At 40.5% G+C, this 11,684-nt stretch overlaps 1 protein-coding gene across 1 annotated transcript; it reads left to right on the forward strand.

Moving 5' to 3' along the window:
- Positions 1 to 9,208: 9,208 nt before the first annotated feature.
- On the forward strand, positions 9,209 to 11,476 carry EXO70H4 (exocyst subunit exo70 family protein H4). The gene has a single exon (XM_028241930.2). It carries the CDS (start codon positions 9,358 to 9,360, stop codon positions 11,239 to 11,241), a length of 1,884 nt encoding a protein of 627 aa, XP_028097731.2. The 5' UTR covers positions 9,209 to 9,357; the 3' UTR covers positions 11,242 to 11,476.
- The last annotated feature ends 208 nt before the right edge of the window (positions 11,477 to 11,684 follow it).

Genomic DNA, 11,684 nt, shown 5'->3' on the forward strand with positions numbered 1-11,684 from the left:
TGATAGGTCCAAACCGTTCCTCTCAAAGCAGCTGAGATTGGCCTCAACACTTTCCACGAACTTGCTGGGGGTTGTCAGGATCTGCTTGGTAGCAAGGTCACGAATGAAACTGGCAAGTGACTCTAGCAGCGCCGTCTGCACTATAGATCCAGGAACGTTAAAGGTAGTGAAGGTATCCGGATGCAGTGCCTAGATACGAGCAAGAGTGGGAGCAGCTTCAGAAGAGACCCGATAACTTAGAAAAGAAACTTTCTCTGAGGACTGAGGAGACTCTTTCACACCGCCACCAGCTTCAATCATTAGAGGGAGACTGGCAGAGCGACCAAAGGTTTGAGGGCGGCGCACTTCCCCTGAAGATGACTGGCCAACAACATTAGAATGGGTAGATGTTGGCTGGTGACCAAGTGAACTAGCCTCGCGAGAAAGGCCAAAGCTGCATGCACCATCATGTCGCTCCGAAAAGAGGTTGTCCATCTGGTAGTCTCCAAAATTTAGATTTGGGACAACAGTGGTATCCATCCCGATATAAAAATCTCAGGACACCCCAAGGTCAGCTAGCATTTCTGAAAAGTGAGTGGGATATAAGTCTGCCAGCTGCTCAGAGGTTGTTGAAGCAACTGGGTCAGAGGTCCCAGCGATAGCAGTAACAGTGTGGGCGGCTAAGGTGACAGCTACCTCTGCAAGTCAATCCAAATTTAGAAGGGCCACAGCAGGAACAATGGAAGCAGCTGCTACACTTGCACTCCCCTCAGCCACTTGGATGTTTGGAAGTGGAGTTTGTTGAACCAATGGAGACTTAGTGGACTGGGAAGAATCACCAGATACAGCCCCAAAGGGAGGTGGTGCAAATTCCAGCGGCTCTCTCATATCGCGATCTTCCATTAGAGTCTTAGGGACAAAATCATCTCTGTCGACAGAGGAACGGTCGAAGTGCACAAAATCAGCGGGGTTTGGAGGCTCTGAACCCTCAGCAACTATATCACCCGCTGCAACTTCCACAGCAGGGGGGACTTGTACATTGTTTATAGCCTCCAAAACTGGCTCAGCCTCGACAACTGGCTCGGCTTCAAAGTTGGTTCGGTTCTAACACTTGGTTCATCTTCAACATCTGGAAAAACTGTCCTGTGGGTCCTGAATCTTGTAACCCTTGTAGCAATAGGAAGGTTGTCGTCGTCGTCCGAATTTGAGAAAATGCCAATGGCAGTAGAAGAACCTCCTGGACCAGAAGGTGGTATGGTCGATGGGCCCTAAGAAGAAAAAGAAGATTATGTGATTACTGTAATAAATATAAGAAGCCCAAGTAAGCGATACAAAAATATTTTTCTAAGTATGAATACCTTTCGGAGTCTCTTCTTACTTGGTGAGGCATGTGCCTCAGCAACTGATGCTGCTATTGTTTAGGCTGCCTTCAGTCTAGAGCGGGTTATGCGTACTATTGTGCCGACTTGAGGGAGGCAATTTACAAGGGTTGAATAGGCATTGCTCATGAAGGGTGAGGCTTTTTCAGGGCGGGCAGGGATAAAAGCTTAAAGCGGCAAAACATACTAGTTTGTTTTCCTCGGCCAGAAGGCAGATGAAGGGATAAGTCAGGTTGCGGGATAGATTCCATCGCAGGAGCACTATTGCAAAAATTGAAGACAGAATTGAGGTTGTGGTGCCAGAAGAGCCTGTTACTAGGAGTAAAGGTGTCGTCTCTCCTAAGTGAGGGAAACTCCATGAAGCCTAAGCCCTCCACAAGTAGAGCAATATAGTCACGGGCAAACTGCTGAAAGCTCTGGTGGAAATTAGTTTAAGGCGAAAGAGCATGTGAGATACCCTGATCCATTCCGAACTGCCTAAAGACCTTGTCCGGTCGATAGATGACGCTGGACATGCCCTCTTCATTCCATACGGGTAGAAATCCGAGGCGTATCATAGCAGCAATAAGAAGGGAGTTGGCTTGGACACTGTCAAGGGAGAAATCAACATGACGAGCCTTAGAAAAATAAAATGAAATCACAAAAATGCCTAGAAGAAGTTGAGTGAAAGGGCGAACACACACTCCTCCATGTGGTTGACGTAGTCCGCAAAGGGTTTGTTGGTGCCAAGGCCAGACCATTGAGAGATGCGATGAAGAGATTGATGCACTTGCTTCTTGACAGGTCGACGTTCTGTATCAAGAACATGACGACTTTTTGCATCAAGGACTTCATCAGTGAAGAAAGACTGATGTTCTTTAGTGATAGAGCCCATGGCAGGAAATCTCTCATAGAAAAAAAGCAGTCAGAAACTGAGTATGTACAAAGCTCCACATATCATAGCGGCTCATGGATCGCTCTATGTCCGAATGGATGAGGTCAAGATGGAAGTATAGGTTCCCCAAGAAGAGAGGGGCCAGAGGAATCTAACTGCTACTGCAGAGCTTGACAGCCAATGGAAACACCAAGGTATTAATGCTCTCGGTAGGGTTACTAGGTAGAACAAAAAATGAGATGAAATAACTGACGAAGGCGGCCAAGTACAAGTCGTCGTGGTAGCCCAGCCTAACTACAGAGTCGCGGTTCTTCTCTGTGATGTCACCTACAACAAGTTACAGGTCCTTGAAGAAATGCTTTAGCTAGGAAAGATAGGTGTTTTTGTTCCTCTTAGGTCTCTCCTGGAGTAGTTCCCCAGTCCTAAGGTCATACCACGAGCCATACTTCCGCGCCTCCCAAAAGGCACTTTGGAGGGCAGTGACGGTAACTTGATCTACGGGAGTCAGGGACACTGGATCAAAGAGGTGGTCTCTATGGGTGCTTAAATGTAGAAAGACAGCAACATCTTCGAAAGTTAGAGTTATCTCTCCACATACCAAGGCAAAAGTGTGAGTGTCACGGCTCCAGCGAGACACAATCATATTAGTGTTAGTCTGTACCTTGTGCACTAATAACTCCTTTGAAATCAAAATGGCACTGAAGAGACGGACAACTCGTAAGCGCTGCTCGAAGCCACCATCTGCAATGATGTCATCGACCCCGAGGGAGCTATCTGCTGGAGGGCTCGAGTGAGGGCGATAGTAGATGTATGAATGTGAAAAGTTACCACGCTCTACGTGAAACCGCAGCACAGAAATTGGGTTCAACATGTCCGCGTCATCCAAAGTAGCCTCCCCGAAAAGGAACAGAGGTTCCTCCAAAGAAAGGGCATCAAGAATGAAAAAGTTAACTGCCTTCCAGAAGGGGTTAACCAGCCCTCCAAAGTATGGGGCCCTCATTTACTCAGTAGGGGGTGGAGTAGCTCTGTCGGGTAGAAACCTTGTGCTGGCCATGAAGAAGAATAAAGAAAGGTAAAGAAGACTTTGGAAAGTGGGGACTAAGGAAAGAATAAGACAAGAAGACAAAAAGTGTGTTGGGTAGAAATAGGGGACCAGTGGACCCAAGGGCACTATTTATAAAAGAAGCAGCAAAAGGGCACCGATAAGCCTCCCTAGGCCCATTATGACCTGTCAGTCAAGGGGGGGCACCTTTTCAGAGCCGACACAACCCTTAGGTTACTTGCTGATATCATGCACGCGCGAGAAACTAGGAGCGTGTCCCCCACGCGCGCAGGGGGCAAATGTAGATGGTCAGAAATTAAGCCCAAACTAAGTATGGGCCTAAGCACTGAGGTCGTCCCAAAAAGGCGACCAGGAATGAAAAAATGAGCATGAGCCAAAACCCAAGGGAAGTAGGCCAACAGTGGGCCGAAGCAGGTCCGACCCACCAGGGGTCCAAATGGACTCCATGAAGAAAAATGCCCAAGTCAAGTTGTAGAGGCAACACCTGCAGTGATGAAGTTGCGGAGGGAACATGTGCAACGGGAAAGTTGTTCAGGCATTTTTCCTCAGCGCCGCCATTCCTAATATCTTCGGTTCCGCCGCTATCTCAAGTTGTTGAGGGAAAGAGAAAGCCGACGCAACTAAGTTGCAGAGACAATATTTGCAGCGCCTAATGCGGAGGCATTCTGTTAGCGCTGTCATCTCTAATATCTTCAGTCCTGCCATTTGAACCTGTCGCGGGAAATGACAACTACAGCAACTACTCTCGTAGCAACTAAGTTGCAGAGGGGATACCCTACCAAGGTGATAGCAGCCTTGAGAGAGGCTTCCCTCTGCGAGTAGAGGCTAATGCTTGGCGTTGATAGCAGGTCCCAAAGCATTACTAGCCTAGGGTTGATAGTAGGCCCCCTCTCCAAAATTTATTTAACTTAGCATTGATAGCAGGCCCCAAAAAACTTACTGGTTGGAGCTGATTGTAGGCCCAGAGATACTGGTTTACCGGTGTAATCCTGTGAAGGTAGGAGCAGGGTAGCCCAAACATAAGGGACTCCTTTTCTATTACCTAGGTCATGGACCTGCCTTAGTCGCACAGGCAGGACTAAGGAAGCCCCCTTGGGTTTGGTGTTAAGGCATAGCATGGCTGATAGCAGGCTTGGCTGTGGCCTTCGCCCTGGGAAGCTGGGGAGTTTGTGGTTAGATGGCTAAGGGTGGAGGTTTCACTGAAGTGAGCACAAACATAGTTGATAGCAGACTAATAGAGTCTTGAGAATGTATGTACTGGCCAAATAGAACTGAGAAGGCAAGTGCAGCGGCAACGTTCACCACTGCAAATGCACTTGCTAAGGTTCAAGCTGAGAAGGCAAATGCAGAGGCAAACACTCCTGCTGCAACTGCACTTGTTGAGGCTCAAAAGGGAGTTGTAGCGCCAAACACTTTCGTCGCAACTACACTTGCTGAGGCTCAAAAAAGTAATTGCGGAGGCAGACAGATAGTAAACAGTACATGCAGAGGGACACGTGGCACTTTCAGTCTAGTGGCTCAAGGCAGAATATTCAATGTGATCCTCTAGGACACATGTCTTCTCTCTATTTGGCCACTTGGTGTCTTCTTGGTACCAAGGAAAAGCCTATAAATAGGACCCATTTCCCAAGGTTCAAAAAAAGAGGAATTTTTGAGATTTGGGGGAGATGTCCATTTTTGGCACTGCTATACACTTCTTCTTGAGCTACTTGCTTTACCCTCACTTAGCTACATACTCTCTAACTCCTAGATAGTTGTTATTACTCATTCTCCTGTCATCTCTACCATTTTTGGACCATTAACATAGTTTTGACTCTCTAATCACCCATCTAACCTTGAAACCCCCTACACATACGATAGGCAGCCTTGGGGCTATCATTACAAGTTTAAAATATGAAAAAAAAGGGATTATCACTTTGGGTTATTTTTGGGAAGATTGTTAAAAATTAATTTTTTGACTTTTTAAATTTTTTTTTGAAAAAATGTGTAAAAAATATGAGGGATGATACGACCCAACATGGATTAAAAGTTGGAAAATGACTTTTAATCATCTTTCCAAAATAGCCCTTTGTCAAAATGGCTAACTTTAAAAAAAAAACATGTTTCAATCGTTGTCAAACTAAGAGAAGTTATTCATTGATTTAGAAGTAGAGTCATGTGATGTTTTGCATGTTGGAAAAATTAGTTTTATAAGGCTTATTTTGGGCTAACTTTGAGCCCAAAATTGAGTGGGCTCCAAACGTCTTTTGGGGTGGATCTGAAGAGATGACGTGTTTCTTACCGCATGGCAAGTCACACGGTGAAGACGGTTTGTCAAAACCATTTATGAGTGAATGGGAAGTTGATGTCGTTTTCAGGTTCGTAGAATTGGACATTTAAAGACTTAAATGTGGATTTCTTTGTAAAGCTAGTCTCACATTGAAACTTAAGAGAACTTATGTGTGTATATAAGTTCTAGGTGACAACACTTGGGTTGGGCCCCAAGAGGCACCCAAAGTTTGTAGAAAGGAGGAGTTATGGACAAAGTGAACCTTAACCCAAATGACCACACGCAAGCTCGAGCCATCGTCCGGCCAGGCGCGGATGTGGTTGTATGTCGGGTTGGTTCTTATATTAATTTTCTGGGAAAAATTTATTTGAATTTTTTCCAAAATTCTTAACAAAATTAATTCAATTTTGAATTTAATTTTTCATCCATTGTCACCTCTTCCAGTCCATTTTTCCAAAACAGTTTTCAAATCTGTTTGAACCCTGACAGATTCACTTTCTGCCCAGATTGCACCCGAACAGATTCATTTTTTGCTCAGAACAAATTTAAATCTGCCTAGGCAGTTTTGAACAGATTTAAACTGAGGTTCAACTGGTTCATATGTTCAAAACAGATCAGGAAAACTACCCAGCAATTCTGGGCAGTTATATAATTGCTGTAGTTAGCATATCTGTTCAAAATTCAAATTTGAATCTGTTGGACAGATTCATACCTGTTCGAAATTTTGGACAGCCACAAGTTGCCTATATTGAGACCTAATTCCAGCAGTCTTGAAATCTAAAAATAAAATAAAATAACAGTCTGAAATTTTCATTTTTGCAATCCTTTTTGCTCCTTTGCATAAATTCTCTTCATATTAGTTTTTAGGAAAAATTAAAGAAAGTATAGAACACAAGGTTTTAGTTCGCCGTACAAATTATTTAGAGTGTTACTGCAATTTGTGAAGATCATTGTATCTTGGGAGATAGACGTCACTTAACCGTAAGTATCGTAGCGGGGCGAATCTGTCTTAAGGATAGAGTGTCACACATTCGATTTGATCGTTTTATTTTTCATTCGATTCGATAAAATAAATTCAGTAAGTTATTTATTTTATTTGTTTAATTTGATTTCAATTTATTTATTGTACATAGAAGATTGTTCCAACAAACTTTGTGATTGATGCAGGAAATGAAACTCACGATTTTATATTAAAGGGTTGTTTGGGATGACTTAAATAAATGTATTTTTTGTCTTTTTACAAAAAAAATGTACAGAAAAGTAGAGAGGTGATATGATAAAAAAAAATGGATTATTTTTGAGTTGCCAAACTTGACCTAAGTGATTGAAAAATATATAAAAAAAAAATATCGTAATTTGTGATTAGCCAATAATACAATCACGTAGTGTTATGAATTAACCAATAATTCTTCCAAAGTGAAACTAAAAAGTCCTAATAACAAATGACACGACAAAATATATGTTTTTCATTCCGTCATTACAATAATAGAAAATAGTTATATATAAATAGTCATACATTTTAAATTCCCAGATTTACTGGAGAGCTAGATTCTGATAACATTTATAAACAAACAAAAAACAAGAATAAAATTAATTTAATATATAATATTAATTAATATATTTAAATATACAGGACGAAATGTTTTCGTCACGCCTGATATACATAGCTAGTAGAATATTCTAATTCCATCATATGTCTGCTGCCGTCGTTGTATACGTTTTTACCTATGAGTAATTGATAACGTCACACCTTATGTGTCGTCGTACTAATTAGATATTTTAAAAAATAATAATAAAAAAAAATTTGAGAAGATAAAAATATCAATTATGCTAGGACCTCAGTGGGAGTCATCCCAGCACCCCCACTTACATTTTATTGGTCTGTTTTTTTTTTTTCCTTTCTTTTCTTCCAATCACCCACCCTCACGTGGGGTGGGGGTGTTGGGGGCAAGAAAGTACAGGAGGTCTGGGGTATTTTTGTAAAAATATATGGATAGATATTAATTTTTAGAACAGGGGACATAACACAAAAGTCTATTTTTAAAAGTGACTTTTTTTTTGACTTATTAATTTTTTAATATATATATATAAAATAAAAAAATAATGTGATCAAAATAAGTTAATAAATTAACAAGATGACTTTTTTTTTTACCTTCCAAAAAGGCCAGAGCTTATATCATATCTAGCGACTAAAAATTTGATTTAATCCTCACCTAGACCAATCAAACATTTGTAAAACAAAAATATTTAGAAAAAAAATAATAACAATTATTCTGTTTGGTTTTAGAGCTTTTAAAAATAATTTTTAAATTTTCAATCCGTGTTATTTTGATTTTTGGTAAATTGTTTTATTACTTTTTAAATTTACTTAATTTAGACAGACATGAAAAGCATAAAATTAAATGCAAAAATTCAGTAATCTTCTTTTTATGTTGTTGCATTTATTGTTTTTTTTTGTTGAATTTATAGATTTCTTCGCAAATATTTTAATTTTTAAGTAGATTTAGATAAAGTACATTTAAAAAATAAATTTCTTTTGACTAAAATATGTAAAAACAACAAAACATCAAAATAAAAAATTCAAAATTTAATTTTAAAAACTCAAAACCGAAAAGAGTGTAACTTTGAGTGTTTTCGTTTGTAGTCTTTACGACTTTGCATTATCTATCCGTTTATCAATACTATTGTATATGTGAATATTGAGCTTGGTGTCAAACCTTCTCCTCATGTCATGTGACAGATTTTTATATGTTAAAATAAAAAATTATAATACTATAATGCAAGTAAAATTTGAATCTAACATCTTGAGTTTCATTAAAAACACATGAGTTTCATTAAAAACACACATACTATTTAAACAATTTATATATTATAATATTAATTTTTTTATTATTTATTTTTATTTTTATTTGTCTAAATTAGTATTATATAAAGTGAACACTTCTGGTGATATCTTGAAGCTGCTTTCTCCCCACGTTAAGTATTCATTTCTCCATTCAAAAAAAAATAAAAAATAGATAAATGAAAGGAATATTCTCAAAACTACACTCTAACCAAATCTTTTGTTTGTTAAAAAAGATGATTATTACTTGAATGTCAACAATTTTGTTTTATTTTTATTTATTTGAATTTCACATGTATAGCGCGTGCCAACTGCTAGTGTATGATAAGATGTTGTTTGAGATAATCTAAATAAATATACTTTTTAATTTTTTACAAAAAGATATACAGAAAAGATAGAGAAGTGATGTAAGCTAAATAAGTACACTTATTTAGTTTATGCCAAATAGTATCTAAGTAAAATGATAATGCTACATATCAAAAAACAAATTGATCAAAATTATATATGAGTGGATCAATAATTCCGACAATATATCTCAAAATAAAACCTTTAATTTAAAAAATGTATGGTTACTTGAAGAAAACGTATTAACTAAAATACTTTTCCTTCAATTAGTTTAATCAGTTTTGGTTTCCACGGAATCACTGCCACAAGGTGACACGTGTACCCCACAGAGTCAAGCTAACCAACGTGGATCATTGACGCCCGAGAAAGTCGCCCCAAATATCAAATGCTTGCCTCAGCAGCTGCGTCCCACTTCCTCCATCCATCATCCCCTCCTCTATAAATACCCCTCAAACACCCCAAACCCCAACAACTCTGATCTCTCTTTTTTGTGTCATTTATTTTGATATATCTCCTAGTTTAGCACACAAAGAGTGTTTAAAAGGCTTACCTCTCATCTCTCATTTCTGTCTTGTTGATTTTGATATCTGCTAGCAGCTAGAAATTATGCCGAGGAAAGGAATGAGAAGCCTTTTCTTTACCACGAAAGCGTCGCCATCGTCTTCAATTTCACACTACCCTGCCCCTAGACTCAGCTTTTCCGAATCAGTCATGGACCGAACTCTCGCCGTCGCCGACTCCATGATCATGAAATGGAATCCGGATACTTCGACTTACGCAAAAGTCACATCTCTCTTCTACGAGAACCGGAGAGAAGCTGCAGAATTCATCAAGTGCGTTAACAATTTGCAGAAATCTATGCACTTGTTGGTCATGGAGGACGCGAGTTCTGAAAAACTCGTACGCGGTCAGAACCTGATGGAGATTGCGATGAAGCGGCTTCAGAAGGAGTTTTATCAGATTCTGTCGATGAATCGAGCTCATTTGGATCCTGAATCTGTCTCGGCTCGATCATCGCTTGCCTCGACTAGATCTAGCGTGTCTGATTATGAGGATGATGATGTGCCTGAGGATGAGATTCGGATCGCAGCTAATTCTATTGAAGAAGTTGAGCATGAATCCACTGTTGCGATGACTGATCTGAGATCGATTGCGGAGTGTATGATATCATCTGGATATGGAAAAGAGTGCGTGAAGATATATAAGATTATACGAAAATCGATAGTCGATGAAGGTATATATCGACTCGGAGTTGAGAAATTGAGCTCTTCGAAGATTCATAAGATGGATTGGGAGATGTTGGAGATGAAAATCAACAATTGGTTGAATGCTGTGAAGATTGCCGTGAAGACGCTTTTCAATGGAGAGAAAATTCTCTGTGATCACGTCTTCGCATCATCTGAATCCATCAGAGAGTCATGTTTCACAGAGATCACGAGAGAAGGAGGCCAGATTCTGTTTGGATTCCCGGAAAATGTGGTGAAAAGCACCAAGAAACCGCCGGAAAAGATGTTCCGCACGCTCGACATGTACACTGCAATTGCGGAACACTGGCCGGAGATCGAATCGATCTTCTCGTTCGAATCAACCTCCGCAGTCCGATCACAAGCAATCACTTCTCTGACCAAGCTCAGTGAGTCCGTACGAACAATGCTAGCCGAGTTCGAATCGACGATCCAGAAGGACGCATCGAAATCACCGGTCGCCGGCGCCGGAATCCATCCCCTGACTGTCTACGTCATGGATTACGTCTCTCTCCTCGCCGATTACAGCCATGTTATGGGAGACATCCTCGCCGATTATCCTCCGCCGTTGAAATCATCGTTGCCGGAGTCTTACTTCGACACATCAGTGTCCGACGATTCTCCGGTACCGGCGATTTCTCACCGATTCGCGTGGCTTATTCTCGTCCTCCTCTGCAAACTCGACGGCAAAGCAAAACACTACAAAGATGTCTCTCTCTCTTACCTCTTCTTAGCCAACAATCATCAACACATCGTCACCAAAGTCCGCACATCGAACCTCAAGTATATCCTCGGCGATGATTGGCTATCAAAGCACGATCTCAAAGTCAAACAGTTCTCAGACAAATATGAACGGTTAGGATGGGACCACGTCATCAAATCAGTACCGGAAGATCCAACAGCGGCGATGTCGCCGGAAGAAGTAAAGAAATGTTTCTTGAGATTCAACGAGGCGTTCGAGCAGGCGTACCGTAAGCAATCGGTGTGCGTAGTACCGGATAGTAAGCTCCGGGACGAGATCAAAGTGTCGATAGCGGGGAAGCTGGTGGGGGCGTACAGAGAGTTGTACAATACGCATAGGATTGCGTTGGGTGGAGAAAGAAATTTGGCTGTATTGGTCAGATTTGCCCCTGAGGATGTGGGGAATTACTTGTCTGATCTGTTTTTTGGGAATGTAGGGTTAGGGGGTTCTTTGTCAATTACTACGTCGAGCTCGTCGCACTCAAGACCGTCACGGTCACGGTAAAACCTGTTTTCCATTTTTTGGAGGGCATGTATGTCTGTTGAGTTCTGTTACGCACACCAACGTTTTCACCATATTGTGTGGTCACGTCACGTTGCGTGCATGGGAGCCTGACCCCCCCCATGAAGCGATGGTGCTAAAGGCGGTGCCAAAAAATAAAATAAAATAAAAATACTGTAAATTTTTGAATATTTATGGTTCCCTATAAATCACTTATTATTATTGGTGTCGTGAAAAACTATTGATAATAGGGAAATGAAATGGTTACTGTTTATGTTCAAGTTTACTGATAATTTGATGAATTGATCTTTGGAAGACAACAATGGAAATTACAACAATCTTTGGATCTATTCTAACAAAAACATTTTTTATGATTTTGTTTTTTTTGTGTGTGTTTGATTGTTATTTTTTAACTAATGTGATAGTAATTGTATTAATAATAGTGT

Source organism: Camellia sinensis, chromosome 3, assembly GCF_055761805.1.
Source record: "Camellia sinensis isolate YWXY chromosome 3, ASM5576180v1, whole genome shotgun sequence".
NCBI classification, from domain to species: Eukaryota; Viridiplantae; Streptophyta; class Magnoliopsida; order Ericales; family Theaceae; genus Camellia; species Camellia sinensis.